At 37.4% G+C, this 18234-nt stretch overlaps 1 protein-coding gene across 1 annotated transcript; it reads left to right on the top strand.

Moving 5' to 3' along the window:
- Nucleotides 1–249: 249 nt before the first annotated feature.
- Nucleotides 250–17931, top strand: lta4h (leukotriene A4 hydrolase). The gene is made up of 19 exons (XM_017494602.2): nucleotides 250–490; nucleotides 2447–2577; nucleotides 2963–3083; nucleotides 4227–4295; nucleotides 4930–5034; nucleotides 5691–5743; nucleotides 6433–6505; nucleotides 6600–6740; nucleotides 7068–7091; nucleotides 7266–7336; nucleotides 9914–10025; nucleotides 10351–10495; nucleotides 11184–11287; nucleotides 12406–12476; nucleotides 12592–12646; nucleotides 13224–13319; nucleotides 13490–13572; nucleotides 14192–14296; nucleotides 17555–17931. The coding sequence occupies exons 1-19, from the start codon at nucleotides 335–337 to the stop codon at nucleotides 17676–17678; spliced, it is 1839 nt and encodes a 612-aa protein (XP_017350091.1). The 5' UTR covers nucleotides 250–334; the 3' UTR covers nucleotides 17679–17931.
- Nucleotides 17932–18234: the final 303 nt, after the last annotated feature.

Genomic DNA, 18234 nt, shown 5'->3' with positions numbered 1-18234 from the left:
CTAATAAACACCACCACAGACATTTGAAGCTTACAAGATGTGCTACTCCTCTTTCTACATCTGTTACTAAGGTGGTACTTCTTTCTGAGAAACAAGCACATTTCGTTAGATTAACATGACAGCTTGAACTACCTCTTGCACATCCTGAGCGGGTAGGACAGATCGACAGAACACCGGAAACTTATGAAAATACATTTCCCGTGATGCAACAGCCCGACTTCCGTCACATGGACTGAAGTGAGCTGATTAAAATGCAGCCTCCGAGCTGGCTGAGTGTGTGTGAGAGTGTGTGTGAGAGTGTGTGTGTGAGTGTGTGTGTGTGTTCACTGTGATCATGGTTCCTGTGACAGACCCCTGCTCCTTCTCTTCTTTCTCCCAGTGTGTTACTCGCCATGTGAACCTGTATTATCATGTAGACTTCGACAGCCATGTGCTGAAAGGGAAGGTCGCTCTCACAGTGGAGGTTCTGCAGGATAAATTCTCAGATCTGGTAAAATCTCTCTACTATATTATACACTGTTTTCCTCCAGGCAAAGCTAGCTAGCTACGAAGCTGTAAAGCTGTTCTATTAAAGCAAGCAGCTGTGTGTAGTGTAAGCTGTGTTGTGTAAAGTGTATATTGTTAGAAATGTTTACAGTGGCTCTGTCACACCTACAGGAATATCTGTGATTTCTGCTTGTCTAAACCAGTGCAAGATTGATCTTACTTTCATATAGCCAATATTCACTGGATTTCTGAAAAGTGTGTCAGCTCTATTGTGTAAGACTGTGAATTGAAACTGATTTACAGTGCTGTATCCAGATAGAATTCTGTCTGCATTTAAGATTGTAAATATTTTACTCCAGCAACCTCATGGACACTTATAAAATGCACTTAGATATGGATTGATGTTACATCCCCGGTTTTGTGTCATGTTTCTGGGCTTTAAGCAGTTCTCTGCACTACTATCTCACTTTAAATCTCCACATACAACCACAAAAGTCACGCAAGGTTTATTTGCACGAAGCGGTATTTATTCCACCGGTTTTGCGACAAACCCCGCCTCCTGAGCTTGCATTGGCTAGTCATCCACAGCGTTCTGTAGTATGATTAACTAGTTGTTCACAGCCTGTGAGCCGTGACGTGCTATGATTGGATGCTTATTTACATATAAAAATGGCTTAAACGCCGATTTGAACACAGGGCCAATCCGATTGCAGGAGGCGGGGTTTCTCTGAGTATGATTGGGAAAAATAACGCATGCATAGTTCGCCAGGTCTGTGATGAACTTTGGCTCGGGTGTAGAGTGATAAAATCTGATAATAGCAGCCACATTTACTCCACTTTGCTCGAAAGTAATTATGAATGACAGAAAAATTTCACCTTTAAATATATAAATGCTCAGTAGCACAGAGGGCGGATTTCACTGTGGACTTCTTAATTACTTCAGTCTATTTATATCCTCCAAATACACACTACCATAAAGTATGTGCAAGAGAGGCCTTTAAATAAGTGTTATTTTTGTTTCCCATCAAGTTATTAATAACTTTTATTTATTTATTTATTTATTTATTTATTTATTATTAAACTACTAGAAATTCAATAATAATAAATGATGACAATATAATATTACATTATATTTGTATTCTTACTACTTTGTTATAAAAAAAAAAAAAGTGTATTGGCTAAATTACATATTATAGGATAAAATAAGTTTCCAATACTGGAGTATTTGTGTATTGGAGGAAATCTTTTTATATTTTGTCTCCAATTAAAAAAAAAAGTTTTTAAAATACAATGTTGTCGTTCAGAATAATGCATTATAATTGCAGCATTATTAATTTAAAGAAACATAAGTAAAAAACAAAGAAACATTACATAGTAACTATCTTATTAGTGTGTTATTAGAATAAGGGTTTTAGAATAAGGGTGCCTCTTTTCAAAGCCCTTTTGTCTTTGACCTGTATACTATTAGCAGTATATCCTATCTAAATCTGTTGCATCATACTCTTAAAAACAAAAAACAACCGGTTAATTAACTAATGCACTGAATCCACATGTTCAGTTTTTGATATTATAATGATATCATGGCTGTGGGTTTCCCTGCTACTCGATACTGATCTGATATTGATTTCCCCACAATAGGAAGGCCTGTTCTCTTCCTAAGTTACCTGAAATTTTAGAGACTCTATGATGATGTGCGGTAAGACAAATGGTGTCATGTGTTAGTCAGCATAATACATGTCAGTGTATTGAAATGGAAACTACATTAAATCCAGTCCAATGTTTATGAGCTCTGATAAAGATATTCAGTGTGGGATCGGTGCAATAATACAAGTAAACTCGCCTGTATTCAGAACTCAGTAGTTATTTAAACTGAAAGCTTGGTACTTTGTTCAGTGTTAAAGTTGCTCCATTGATAAATTGCTGGCATTACACCCTTCATAAATCACCTTCTGTCTTCTAGACTCTAGATACGATTGACCTAAAGATCTTCAAGGTATCAGCCAATGGCCAGGCTGCCAAGTTTACCCTGGGAGAGAAGCAGGGTTATAAAGGCAGCCCTTTGGAGATCAGCCTGCCCTTTGAGCTCTCACGGTATCACCACACGCTTCATCTCTGTAGTTTAGGCTGCTCATATAGGGCTGTAGTTTGGGAAGTTTATTAGTGAGACTGTTATTCTGGTGTTATTTTATTTTTTTCATCAAAGGCTGTTTGCAGAGGCAAAAAAACCTGTAGAAACATAGTATGCACACATTGTGTCACAGGTTTCTGTAAATTAACATGGTTTTAGTATTCAGCAGCATGTAAATCGCACATTTATAACATTTCCAACTAATTTTTGCCAAGCATATCAGAACCATGTCATTACAGGATCCTGAAATGTTGATTTATGGGTGAACATGAGATTACCACTATAATGTACATGAGTACTGAAGTTCTGATCTGAACAGCGTGATGTACAATGATGATGTGTGTTCAGTGGGCAGCATGTGATTGTGGAGATCGAGTTTGAGACATCTCCAAAGGCTTCGGCTCTGCAGTGGCTCGCTCCTGCACAAACCGCTGGGAAAAAGCACCCGTACCTTTTCAGCCAGTGCCAGGTATGTCCTCGCATGCTGTAAGGTCAAGATGTCATGAATTAAACGCAATAGGCATGCTCTTTTGGGAAAATAATGATTAAGAGGGTGGTATGTTATAGCTTGAAGCAAGTTAGTTCCCATTATCACTTCTGTTTTTTGCAGCTCGAAGTAGTTGTTTTCTCACCAGCCTCTCTTTCTCTCTTAAGGTTAATTGGACAAAAACAAAACACAACTTGTCAAGAAAAATTCAGCTTGTCATGTCACAGGAAAACCACAAAAGCTCATAAGCAATGTGGTTGTATCACACATTTCTGCAAGTCCAGTGCTAGTTTTTCAACACAAATATCTGTGTTATCACTACTGTATATCAGTTTCATTAGTTTTATGACCATCATTGATCTGTGACCTGGGTGTTAAAGAACAAGAGTGCATAAGGGTAGTGCTTAATGTCATTAACTTTATAAGATAATCATATGCAGGGTGTCTCAGAAGTCTCCATACGTAGGGGAAATTAAAACTTTTTAGCAAAATGTAACTTTATTTACAAAACATCCATTACACGATTGCCATTTCTCAAATTGTATGTATGTATGTATATATATTATATTATATTATATTATATTATATTATATTATATTATATATTTTTTTATATATATAAAATGAGAACTTTTGGAAGACATTTTGCTAAATAGTGTTCATTGCCCCTATGTCTGTCTTTTGGGACACTGTGTAATTATAATTGAAACACTAATGCACTAATGGTGTATCCCTTGAAAAGTGCATCTATACTGCATTTACCCTAACTGCAGTGTTCTTGAAAGGACTTTTATGGTTTGCCATCTTAATGAAACCAAAACAAATATAACCCTGACTAATGCTCTAACAAATTATTTAAAGCTGCCATTTGAAATTTTTAAATGTTCTTTTAGAGCTGTAGTATTTACCTTTTAAAATACTTTCATGGAATCAGAGCTGCTCAGTCCTAATCCTGAGATTAGGTGTACATATATACATATATTTCATACAGTTTTTCTATGCACATGGTTCACTTTTTCATATTTAAAATGAGTTTCAATGTAAGATGAATGCAACCACACACCTAAGGCTCTCTTCTCTGGTGCACAAGTCACCAAGCTCTGTAATCTTTACTTTAATCCAACAGGCTACTCACTGCAGGTCTATGCTTCCCTGTCAGGACACTCCATCAGTGAAACACACCTACTATTCCCAGGTAGCACACTCAACCTCACATACAGCTGCCGAAAACTAGCAGTTCTTAATATACTTCCATCATTTTTTATTTTGCCATATTGTACAACCCTAGACCTAAAACAGTGTTCTTAAACAGGTTATGAATGAAATATCTTTGTGGTTATTTACTTTAATTTCTCTTACACTTTCAGGGAAATTAAACACTTAATTTAAATAAATGTATTTAAATATATTTTTTAAATAAAAAAACCTGTCACAATTATTCTCACCTTTTTTTTTTTTTTTTTTAGGACTTTCTGAAACCTCCCTTTGCTAACATGAAAGCACAGAGTCTCCTCGTAATATAGTTAATGAGTTTAATACAGAATCATTTCAGTGGGGTTTACTGTGGGTCAAAAGCTTGATTCTGTAGTCGCGGAATCATTTTTTGGAACTTTGTCCTGCTGGAAGAGCCAACCACAAGCCTCTTGTCAGAGGCAAACAGATTTTCATTCAAAAGCTCTTCTTGGAGTCCATGATGTCATATATCCCAAGGGCCTTTAGAGGACAAACAGCCCCACAATATCTCTAACTGGTTTTAGGATTAACATTCGCATGGATAAAGGGGGACTTGTTCGTTTAGTCAGTATATGTTGTATGTCTGTGTGTCATAGGTGTCAGTGCCCAAAGAGCTGATCGCACTTATGAGCGCAGTGCATGATGGACAGGAACCAGATCCGAGTGACAACAGCCGAATCATTTACCGCTTCCGACAACCAGTTAGTCAACATGCCTTACACGCTTTCTCCCTCTCTCTCCCTCTCTCTCCCTCTCTCTCCCTCTCTCTCCCTCTCTCTCTCACTTCATTCAAAATTAAGAGTGAATTTATTAAAAAGTTGATCATGAAATGAATATGCACTGAATAATGATAATCACATCAACACTGGAAAATTCTAAATGCACTGTTTATGATCATGAGCAAATTGTTTATGGTTCCTATATTATAGTGTTAGTTGGTTGGGAAATGTTAGTGTTATTCTTCAAGTAATTTAGTGGATGTTATTTAACTTTACAAAGTCACACAAAATGTGCAGATCCTAAAATTAAGAACTGGTGAAATGCTTTCCAAAAAGCGTCTGTTTTCCAGATTTTAATTTGTTGAAACTTTTACTTCCTCTCTTTTATCTTAATCAGTTGAGTATGGCTCTAAGACTTACCAGACAAGACACGTTCTTATATTTCTTCAGTTGAACGGAAGTCGCATTACTGCGGGCAGTTTTTAATGCTACAGATAAAACTGTGGTAAAATGTTTGATGTTGACGCATTGTAGCATGTACATCATTTCATGTGTGTGTGTGTGTGTGTGTGTGTGTGTGTGTGTGTGTGTGTGTGTGTGTGTGTGTATACTTGTGCATGCATATGGTTCTTTCTCAGGTGCCCATGCCTTCTTACCTTATTGCGCTTGTGGTGGGAGCCCTAGAAAGCAGGTAGTTTCTCTCGTCTTTCCTTTTGGCTTCTGTCTGAATTTCTGTTCATGTTAGAGATTCTGATCCAAATAGGAATACTCAGTATAAAATCCCCATTACTGCTGGATCGGACTTCATCTGCGTATGAGCAGCTGGTCTTGTATATAACCAAGATTCCTACGTGCACGTTATCTGACTGCTTATCTGACTCCTTAAAAAAGTTGAAAATGACATTTTATGAATGAAAGGCTTTAGTGAATTTAAAACCATTTCATTAAATTTGAATGGGCATGTTCTTATATCAACACCGGAAACATTCTTAACCTACATCACTCCCTTATGTTGAATTTAAAATGAAGATATTGGTTGTAAAAAAAAAACAAAAAAAAAACGCATACATCTGTGTAGTATTAGAGAGTCTGGGTGACATATATATCATTATTATTATTATTATTATTAATTATATGTAATATAATATATAATATATTAAAAATACTTTGTCACGCCTCACATCATCAGAGTGAGAGAAACTGAAAACCTCTGTGGTACATTCACACCCATGATGAGTGAAGATTAAAGCCTCATGCCTCTTTGGTGTTACAGATTATACCATATTTGATCAGGCAGCTGGTAAGGGTATATCTCAAGAGCAGTAGATTTGACTTGGCAGTGCTAGACGGTTATAAAAATGTGTCTCCTGTGTTGTACAGGGAGATCGGGCCCAGGTCCAAAGTATGGTCAGAGAAGGAATATGTGGACCTGGCTGCATTTGAGTTCTCTGAAGTAAGTGTGACACGATTTTGTGTGCTACGTCGAGTTCATGTGGGATTGATGGTTTGACGGGTCCTTTCTGTGTGTGCACGTGTGTGTACGTTAGACGGAGAGGATGCTGAAGATTGCTGAGAGTCTTGCAGGGCCATATGTTTGGGGACACTATGATTTGCTGGTGCTGCCGCCGTCTTTCCCCTATGGTGGCATGGAGAACCCCTGCCTCACATTTGCGACACCTACTCTACTGGTTAGCGCACATACCAACACAGTTTCCATCACACAGCTGTTCTTGTGGACCTAAGCATATTGTGCAGTCTGCAAGCCAGCTTCCCTTTTTCTACAGCACACACATTTAGGCCTGTTTGCAAAGTTGATTTAAATACACACAAGCCTACCTTTTCATTAAAAAAAAAAAAAGTATGACTTTGAACTAATAAGCCACAATAACTGGGATATTTGTAGAAATTGTGGTTTCTCACCTTCTTCATGAACTTGATTGCTAGACCTCTGTACTGTACGTCTGTGTATTTTACACGGCATCCTGTCTAACAACTGTTCTTGTGTTTATTTTCAGGCTGGAGACCGGTCACTTGCTACTGTAAGTCACTGTTTTTGTGTGGTGGCCCATTAAACTTTGGAAATGAATGAGTAATGAATTTGTGCCAAGCTATTATTGAATATCACTACATGAGTGGGGAATGTTTCTTCTGTGTATAAAGTGTATTTTTGTGTCTTTTGTGTATTGTTGATGTTGATATGTGTCTGATTGTAGGTCATTGCTCATGAGATTTCTCACAGCTGGACTGGAAACCTGGTGACTAATAAAACCTGGGAGCATTTCTGGTCAGTTATCATACACATACTATGACTTTATCATGTATGTACAGTCATGAGAAAAAATAAGTACACCCCATGGAAATGAAATTATTATTATTATATTATATTACATATTTGGACAAGCAAACATTTGATCCTCTCTGAAACAGTGCCTATTACTAAATTTGTTACAATCTGTCAAATGACATTGACATTTTGTAGTAATTTTCACAGTTTAAATTAACGTAAAAAAAAGATCAGTCACATGGGAAAAGTAAGTGTACCCCTACATTTATCACAACTTCAAATCCATATAATTAGAATCAGGTGTTCACGACTGGGTGCCAGTGGTTAGAAGCTGCTTAGGGAGTGCAGGTGGAACTTGTCTTATTTATACCCCTCTCATATCTAGTGTCTGGTGTTCCCTTTGTTATTGAGGTGTGTGGTGTCATCATGCCAAGATCTAAAGAGTTCTGTAAGGCCTTCAGAGAAAAAGGTTATGACTGCCTTTGAGTCTGGCAAGGGATTTAAAAAGGTCTCCAAATTATTTGAAAAGGAAAATAATGTACAAACAGCACAGATTTCAAATGACTACCAATTTGTCTAGGACTGATGCAAAAAGAAGTCTCTAAGAACCCCAAAATTTCTTCACAGGATCTGCTAGTATGTCAAAATGCATGTTTCTACAATCGGAAAGAGATTGCACAAATTTAACCTGCATGGGAGGCGTGCCAGGAAAAAGCCTTTGCAAGACTACAGTTTGCCTATGAGCATATAGGCAAAGACCAGGCCTTTTGGAATAATGTGCTCTGGAAAGGCGAATAAAAGAGTTATTTGGCTACAGTAACAGCAGACATGTTTGGCGCAGACCAAAGACAGCTTTTCAGGAGAAGTACATCGTACCAACTGTGAAGCACTCTGGTGGAAATGTTATGGTTTGGGGTTACTTCGCTGCCTCAGGGACTTGTATTCATTGATTCAACTAAGAATTCTGCATCATATGTAAGAGTGCTTGAAGATAATGTGAGACCATCAGTCCAAAAGTTGAAGTTGAACTGAAAGTGAAACTTTCAACAGGATAATGATCCTAAGCACACTAGCAAATCCACCAGTCGCTCAAAAGAAGAAATGAAAGGGTTATGGAATGGCCTAGTCAAAGCCCAGATTTGAATCCCATTTAAATTTTTGATTTGAAACAGGTATTGCATGCAAGAAAACCCTCAAACATTTTGCAACTGAAAGAATTTTGCATGGAAGAGTGGTAAAAAATTCCAGTATATTCCATTGGGTATACTTTTTTCAATTAAATTTTATTTGTATAGCGCTTTTTTACAATGGACATTGTCTCCAAAGCAGCTTTACAAAAACGTATAAACACAGGATACAGATTTTAAGTTTGTGGATCAATCCCAATTGAGCAATCCGGTGGTGACGGTGGCAAGGAAAAACTCCCTGAGATGATATGAAAAAGAAACCTTGAGAGGAACCAGACTCTGAAGGGAACCCGTTCTCATCTGAGTAACAACGTATACTGTGAAAATAAAAAAGTTCATTATGGTTTTTACATGAAGGCTTTGTTGAACTAGTCCACTGTTCAAAGGAGACCAGTGTTCATAACTGCAAGTGGTATACTTATTTTTTTCACATGACTGTAGATATAATATGAAACCTGATCAGTTATCACAGCTCTGTTCTTGCATGAGGGTAATTTTTGGTTTGTAAATGCAAACTGACATTTTATTCAGCTGTTCATTGTTGTGCTATCAGTTACTTCATCCGTATGTCGGTGCATAACACGGCACACATGTACTGTAAGGGCTTAAAGGTTTAAAATCTACATGAATATTTATGCTGGAAAAGATCTTTGTATTCAGTGTTGTGCCATGCTGCTGCTTTTGTCGTTTTCAGTTTATTAAAAATGACTTGACCCAAAGTTCACGCCTCTTGGGTGGCGTTCTCTTATCAGTAATGCCTGTGATATACAAATGAGAAGAATTCAAATACACATCTAAAATGATCCAAATAAACTTTGGTGAAAGATTGTTCCAGATGACATGCAGGTGAAAAATAAATAAATAAATGGGCCATCTGTATGCCTTCATACATTAATTATTTGAAAGTGTTATTTTATTTAAAAAAAATATATATATTTACTATTACCCTTAAATGGCTTTTTATATTTTTAGCTGAGCAGTGCTCACATACATAATAAATCTTGAGGTCTAAATACAGATGTGCATCATGTTGGTATTTCCTCCTGACTGTCTCTGTGTATTATTCACTAATATCGACTGGTCTCACCTCCTAAAGCTTCAGAAGCACTTTGCTTGTACAGCTGATTTAGGAATTTTGTCGGCGATGTCTTTTTTTTGTCTGGAAACAGTGCTGCAGTTTTTACCACTGAAGTTGTATATAATCATTCCACTCTTGCTTATCTGTTGTCTCATAAGTGTTTACATGGGAAGATCATATTCGGGTAAAATTTAGGATATAAAATGCAAAACTGTTATATAAAAGTTGGCAAAACATTCCTAATATTTAATGTATTTTTGTAGTAAGAATCCCCTTCATCTTTGCCCCATGTATATCTTTGACTGTTTGTAGGTTGAATGAGGGACATACTGTATATCTGGAGAGAATGATTGGCAGGTCGATGGAGGGAGAGCAGTTCAGGCAGTTTAAAGCGATGGGAGGTTGGAAAGAGCTACAGGAGTCTGTAAGACACACAACCCAACATACCCGCTTGTGTCCTTCAACAAAAATACATACAGTATACACAAGTACATCAAATGAACATTAGCTTGTGAGTAATGGATTAGTTGGGCCTCCATGAGCCTTGCATAGATAATGTAAGCCAGTGTAACCCATCTAACAAAAGCCTTGTGATCTGTGAACTCTAATATCTCTCTCTCTCTCTCTCTCTCTCTCTCTCTCTCTCTCTCTCTCTCTCTCTCTCTCTCTCTCTCTCTCTCTCTCTCTCACACTCACACACACACACACACACACACACCAGCTAACTGACTGTGGTGGTGTTTTTGCAGGTGAACCATTTCGGAGCAAATAATGTCAATACTAACCTGGTGCCAAACCTGGAAGGTGTCAACCCTGATGAATGCTTCTCCTCTGTGCCTTATGAGAAAGGTTTCGCTCTCCTCTACCATCTGGAAGAGCTGATGGGAGGCCCAGGTAGACAGACAGACAGACAGACACCCGTAAAAGTATCATATACATTATATGGCCAAAGGTATTTGGACACCTGACCATTATGCCTATATGTGTTTGATGAACATCTCATTCCAAAACCATAGATATTAAAATAGAGTTGGTCGCCTCTTTGCTGTTATAACAGCCTCCATTTTTCTGGGAAGGCATTCCTCTAGATTTTGGCTGCATTCTGTTGGGATTTGTGCTCATTCATCTACAAGAGCATTAGTGAGCTCAGGCAGTGATGTCAAGCAAGGAGGCCTGAAACACAGTTGGTGTTTCAGTTCAGCCCAAAGGTGTTTAGTGAGATTGAGGCCAGGATTTTTCCCACACCAACCTTGGCAAACCTTCCTGTCTTCATGGACCTCGCTTTGTGCACAGGGGCTTTGTCATGCTGGAACATGTTTGGGCCCCTAAGTGAAGGGAAGGTTTTATGCTACAACATACAAAGATGTTCTACTCAATTGTATGCTTACAGCTTTGTGGCAACAGTTTGGGGGAAGGTCCACGTATGGGCGTGATGGTCAGATGTACATATACTTTTGACAATATAGTGTAGTTGTAGTGTTGTAATATTTGTGGTAATTGTTTCAATACAAGATGTACAGTCTTCAGTAAGTTTACAAACCAATGCACTAGAACACTTTTGTGTCTCATATGCCATGTACAGAGGTGTTTATGGGCTTTGTGAAGTCCTACATCCAGATGTTTGCCTACAGCAGTGTTACCACTGATGACTGGAAAAACTACTTGTTCACCTACTTCAAAGACAAGGTGAGAAGTACTTGTCTGTAGAAGACTTAATGTGTGTTTCCTACAGGAACCAGGGTCAATTTCAGTTTTTGTGTCATAGTAGTAGGTGGTAGTAGTAGAGAGTAGAGTAGGTATTTCTCTATGGACCAGGAACTATGGTCATGAATCTGGTGCACTGATCATCATTATTATTTGAGTTTGACCATTTAGTGTTTATTTTCGATAGAACACGAATACAATCTGTTTAACTTTAAAATATGACACCCTGCTGCAGCCCCTCTCTCTCCTCCCGCTGTTCACTCACTTATTTTGACAGAGACAGCTCCGGTCCACTTTTCAGACTCCTTTAGTGATTTTTAAAAAAAATTCCCTTAAAAAAAAAAAACACCCAACGATAAAGCTAGCGACTTTTTGGGCTATCCTTGGTTATTTTGCGTAGAAGAGAGTGGCCAGTACTGCCCCGTGATCGCGAGCTCCTGCTTTCCCCCCGGAGACACACTTTCATTCAGAGGAGGAGCAGCACCTTCATTCACTTCTAACTTTCTCTCTGAGTGATCATGTTCCATATAGCTGAAATCACAGCACAGCCGCTGTCTTTAACCTGTGCGTATGCTGATTTTGTCAGAGGGCGTCGTGGTTATAAATCAGGATTTTAGCAGTGCACAGCAGCAGCTTGTAAGTGCCTTGGAAGTGACCGCTGGTTAACATGTAGTCTTAATGGGTTGTGTTTCAGTCACTATTTCATATTTGTTCCGTTGTCTGACAACAGAAACAGAAAAATATGTAGAACAGTTTTATTGGGAATTCGGCTGTATTCAAATACAGTATGAGCTCAGAGAGTAGGAAAGAGGCAAACCGATGTAAAGGGCTGACACTATGCATAATGAACATATGACACAATGATGTAATGAATATGCTAATGAGCGCACAACATCATTTAGTGACATTCCATGGGGGGGACAGTTCTGCTATCCCTTTAGTCACACTAATGAATTGTTTCCAGCTTGACTTTGAGGTAAAAGAGGGGGCAACAATGCAGATATTTTTATATTCTTCTTGAAAACTTATCTCTGATGCTTTTTTGTAAATGTGAGAGGTCTAACTTAACTTTGTCTTGTTTCTGTGTTGCTCAATGACAGGTGGACATCTTAAATAAAGTGGACTGGAATGCATGGATGCACACTCCAGGAATGGCCCCTGTGAAGCCAAAGTAAGTTGTGTGTGTGTGTGTGTGTGTGTGTGTGTGTGTGTGTGTGTGTGTGTGTGTGTGCCTGTGTACTTCAGTGTATCTATATGCTTGACATCTAAACATTGTCCTTGGTCAGGTATGACACCACTCTAGCAGATGCCTGCAGTGCACTGGCCCAGAGATGGGTGAAGGTAAACTTTTACTTCTTTTGCTATAGAACGTACATCACTGTGCAAACGTCTTAGGCACATGCAAATAAATGCTGTAAATCAGACATGCCTTAAAAAAAATCAGGAAATTAAATGTGTAAAAGGTATATATGTAAAAGGTTATGTGTGTGTGTGTGTGTGTATATAAAGATATATATATATATATATATATATATATATATATATATATATATATATATATATATATATATATATAGCATAAGTAAATACAAATTAAAACAAAAAAAAAAAAACACTAAACAAAAACTACTAAAAAAAAAAAAAACTAAACAAAGTCAATATTTGGTGTGACAGCTGTTTATTTTTTATTTTAAAGAACGAGTAGTCTCGGGTACAGTTTGTGCAGTTTTATGATGGATTTTTTTTGCATGCAAAGCCCAGCAGTCTTCATTATGTTTTTTTTTTTTTTTCTGAAAAGTGATCTATTACATAAAATCACCATGTCTCTTACACTTTTCTGTAACAATTATTTTTTTGTTGGGAAATATACATATTTCATTATATTATATGGAAACAAGACTTTTGTGTGTATTGGCAGGCTAAAGATGCTGATCTGTCAGGCTTCAGTGAGGCTGATATAAAGCAGCTCTCCTCTCATCAGCTGATTGAGTTCCTGGCTGTGCTGTTACAGGAGGTACTGAGATCCACACTAACACTATTATAACAATTTAAATGTCCAAAAATAATTCTTAATCCACCTTCACAAGAACTGCACATATAACAGGAGAGCTGAATTTATCTACAGTATCCTGCACTGTACTGTATGTCTATGGTCTCTTTGCATACTCTCTCTGTTTTCTTTAGGAACCTCTTCCTGTCTCTCATGTTAAGCGAATGCAGGAGGTGTATAACTTCAACAGTGTCCGGAACGCTGAGATCCGTTTCAGGTAAACAGAACAGATACCACTGACTGCTGGTGGATTTGGGTGGGGTTGGGGCTGATTGCTGAAGAGGTTGTACATTGAGTGCTGAACTGAAATATTCAGGTGGAAAGTACAGCTGGTCTATGCAGAAGAGTGATTTATTTATATCTAGGCCCCAAGCTCTTATTCTCAAACAGTGTATTTATATATGTTTCCAGATCTATTAAAAAAAAGAAAGTACTTGATATTTGTTGTGTTTTTTTTTTTAAAAAAACAACTGTTTTCATCTTTGTTCCCTACTCTGAGGCTCTGTTATTCTGTACTCATAAGATCATGAGAGTCCCCCCCCCCCCCCCCCTTACAAAATATGTATAGTATTACATATAATGTTTTATACAAGCACCAATATACACATTTAAAATCACCCCACAATAGTAAATCACTGATGATGTAAATACTCATAGATGACCGGTGTGTGTGTGTGTGTGTGTGTATATGTGTGTATATGTGTGTATATGTGTGTATATGTGTGTATATGTGTGTATATGTGTGTATATGTGTGTATATGTGTGTGTATATGTGTGTATATGTGTGTATATGTGTGTATATGTGTGTATATGTGTGTATGTGTGTGTACATGTAGGTGGTTGCGTTTGTGTGTCAAAGCGCATTGGGAAGAGGCTGTTCCTCTGGCTCTGAAGATGGCCACAGAGCAAGGCAGGATGAAGTTCACACGCCCACTCTTCAGGTAACTTGGGGCAAAAGAAAGTATTATCATGTGAAGTAGGATCAAAGATGAAGAGTCTGTACTATTATAAAGCCTAACAGCAGTATTCAGTGTTAAAATAAAAAGCATTTGTATTCACCTAAAAGATTAAAACAATGAAATATGATAAACTAATAAAGTGTAAACTTTATTGTATATATTAATATATTTTGATATATAAAGGGAAACTGTATTTGAAAATCTCCCCTTGTTGAGAAATTTCCCCCAGTTTCTCGTTAATACCTTTATACCACCCACAAATCCAAGAAATGTACCTGGTAGTTTGAATGGTTTATTTTTTCCAGAACAACAGTACCAAGTGCCAAATCTTCAACAGTCAAGTACATCACATGAAGTGTAAAGTAGTGGTTAAGTGGTCAAAATACTTCTTCCTTTTTTTTTTTTTAAACAAAATAAAAAAATAAATAGACTGAAGTAGATGTTTTGAAAAATTAAAGCAAACCCCACAACTCAATTTGATATTCAATTTATACAACATAAATATGCTTAGTATATATGTTTATAACAATAATAAGCTTATTTGTAGGACAGTCCCCTTGGTTTAAGACTGACCTCAGTCTTTACTTCTGTGTCAGCATCAGGGACCACAAATATTTAATCTATTCCTTGCCAGTGGTGCTGAAGTTTGGAGAGACTTTGGAATTTGAGGGAAAGTTTTGTGGACACTCTACATTATGCTGCTTCTTCAGGATTCACCTTCTTGCCTCCACTGCAACACTTGTGACAGTGTTTGAATAATGGAAAATTCCCATTGACGTTTTTCTTGAATCGCTAGCTACAATACTGTTTAGTCATACCGATAGCTTGATAGTTTTGGCCATGTAGTGTACTCCTTGACTTGGCCTGAATAAGGATTATGCATCACTGCCCACATTAGGATTGAGATCGCCATTGATGAATCAACCAAGGAGAGTTTTCAGTGTATAAATCACCAACTTTTGTTACTGATTACTTTTCCAAGGCTTCAGTGCTTTTGGATCATTTACACCCTTAAACCCAATGCCACTAGTGATTGGCCTCAAAGCCAGATCCCTTAAGACCATCTTCTTATATCTTCCTCTTTTGGAAATTTGATTTCCAATTACTCGGGTATATTTTGGTACGTTCAACTTTAAGAATGTGTTACATTTTAGAGGAGTCACTTCCATTCCAGAGATTACTGCTCACAATCTTTCCTTTTCCTGATCCATGGTTTTCAAAAGTATTGTCATTTCATGCTTCTGTCCAAAATGTTGCAGAGCTGCCTGTGTTGAGGAACGTTCTTTTGTTCTGGCCTGCATTCATGGACATTAAAAAAGTAGACTAGGATGACACTTTCGATTCCAGATTGAGAGGTTGTGATTTAATGTGCTTTTTTGGTTGTGTATATGGAAAAGTTGGCCCTAAAAGAGGAAAGTCAAGAAATTTCAAAGAGAACAAGAGAGATTAACCAGTATTTCAGACACCTCAAATGTGAAATGGGTCAAAACCCCATAACGTAATAGGAGGGTTAAGTTTAATTTTGGTTTGATCCAGTGACTGCAGTAGTGAAACTGCCCCCTCTTGTGGTGTATTTGGGATTAGGGTTTGCTGCCTGTTTGCTATTGAAACACCTTTTTGTTTCGTTTTTAGATTTCACAAAAGACAGGATGCATTGCAATTGCTGTTTGCTTTATGTACAATGTTGTAACAGCTTTACAGGACCAGTGAAGATAATCTCAAAGCTGGACCATCTTCCAAATTTTTACCCTAAATTAATGCACATTTTTGTAAATTTGTTTCTACAGTTCCATTCATGTACTTCTTGGCACTGTGCACAAGATTTTCGAGTTGTCTTTTCGTGAACTGTTTCAGATGATAAAGCCTGTTTTTCCTCAAAGGCCTTAAAGAAAGATCTGAATTAATGAGAATCATTGTTAGAAAGCCCCCCCCCCCCTTTCCCCCCTTAATCAGTAATTTGGTTATCTTATTTTGCCTGAAGTGAGCCAGCATTTTGAGCCAGATGGTCAATGGTCAAAAAATGTGCTGTATAAAATTTGAGCCACACTATGACTAGGCACGGTGCTTCATTCTGAAGCTTCTGTGGCTCTGATACAATTTTGCTCAACAGCATTAGTAGCAGCAGCAGCAGTATTAGCACTAGTAACAGCATCAGCGGTAGCATCATGCATGTAAAGAATAAACCGTGATGGGGCATGCTGTTATAGCAAAATAATCAACAACACAGTGGTGTGATGCAGCACAGCGCAAAGTGCAAGCAATCCCAAATTGATTCATTAACAATAACAGCATGCCCCAAAGTTCCTGTTATCGATTACATTAGAGAAGCTATAAATAAATCATTCCCCAATTTTTTCTTTTGAAGTTAATAAGACAAACAAAAGCAAACCACAATGTCTTCCATCCTTAGTTTCCCAATGGTCAATTTTTTTTTTTTTTTTAAACCAGCTTTACTTCTGAATGTTACGAAATGTTGACACTGGAGCCTCCTTATCTATTTCCTATCTATTTTTTGTCTACTTTCTATCTATCTACTGTGTGTGTGTGTGTGTGTGTGTGTGTGTGTGTGTGTGTGTGTGTATATAAAAATAATACATATACTCCATCATACAAGTTCCTGTGAATTAGCTTTAATTTCTTTAGAAACAGTAACATATTAGAATGAGCACATTTTTAAATATGAACCTGTGATTTTAATTAATATAAAACGGCTGTAACTTCCGTCAGAGCTGCTTTTATTAAAAAAAACAAAAAACAATTAACTGACACCTTCTGACCAACCCGATCAGTGTCGTACAATTTCAAATTTCTACATAAATCTCAATATTTAGTTATCAAGCCATGAAGTTAATTTGTATTGATTTTGTCATTTTTGCTCTTTCCTGACCCAGTAGTATTAGAATAATCCTCTAGGTACTACAGAAGTGGAAAACAGAGTGTTGCTTTGGGGTGTGAGGGGATACAGGTTACTTTTACCTCCCTTTCAGGGTTACTTGATATTTACTACAGTTCATTCCAGATTAGAACAGTATTAGAAAATGTGTCCAGTGTACCAATTTTGAATGGATTATTTCAGTAAAATCTATACAGACCCTCGACCCTATACACATATCTCAGGCCTGTGGTGTCAGACTGCATTCATTTTCTCTAATTAATAATGAATATGATGAGTGCTATTGATTGTAGAAAGATGAAGTGCTGGTATTAATGTATGTCAACGACTCTCTTATTTTCTCTCAGGGAGGTGTACAATTTTCCCAAGTTCAGTGATGAAGCTGTAAAGACCTTCAAGGAGCATAGTGGTGCAATGCACTTCGTCACTGCCACCCTGGTGTCCAAGGACCTGAAAATTTCCCAGGCTTAGAAGCACAGGCTTATAACCGTGCTTCCCCACTTTAATCCTGTGCGTGACCTGGGTCTGAGAGTTGTAGTTCTTCTGTGCTTGGCCAGTTCAATGTTTTATATCTTAATAGAGATCTTTTATCTCAGGGCAAGAGGGGAAAAAGTTCTCCAAATTTCATCATCACATTTGCCTGCTCTAATCTGCTTGTCTTAAAGAAAAAGGTTTTCTTATAGATCACCACGCTGAGCAATAAACGCTTCAACCAAGTTCATAATTGTAAGTGTGTTTTTATTCTAATTTTACACTTTCAGGACATTTAGGATGAAGCACTGACATAGAATATAACTGGTGAACTGATGGTGCTTGAAAATGTGGTGGTATTAATATCAACATTATAGAGAATTTATAATTACCATTGTAATGAAGAGTAGTGCTTGTGCTTAGGTTGTGGCCACTCAGTGAATTATATTAATGTCAGTGCAGACACAAGTCTTTTCTTTTTTTCCCATTCTTATTTGTTATCATTTGTTCATTATATATGTTATGTATAATGATGAATGAACCTGCTTGTTTAAAC

Source organism: Ictalurus punctatus, chromosome 19 (assembly GCF_001660625.3).
Source record: "Ictalurus punctatus breed USDA103 chromosome 19, Coco_2.0, whole genome shotgun sequence".
NCBI classification, from domain to species: domain Eukaryota; kingdom Metazoa; phylum Chordata; class Actinopteri; order Siluriformes; family Ictaluridae; genus Ictalurus; species Ictalurus punctatus.
The sequence above is the reverse complement of the archived record's forward strand: the minus strand, read 5'-3'. Positions and strand labels throughout refer to the sequence as shown.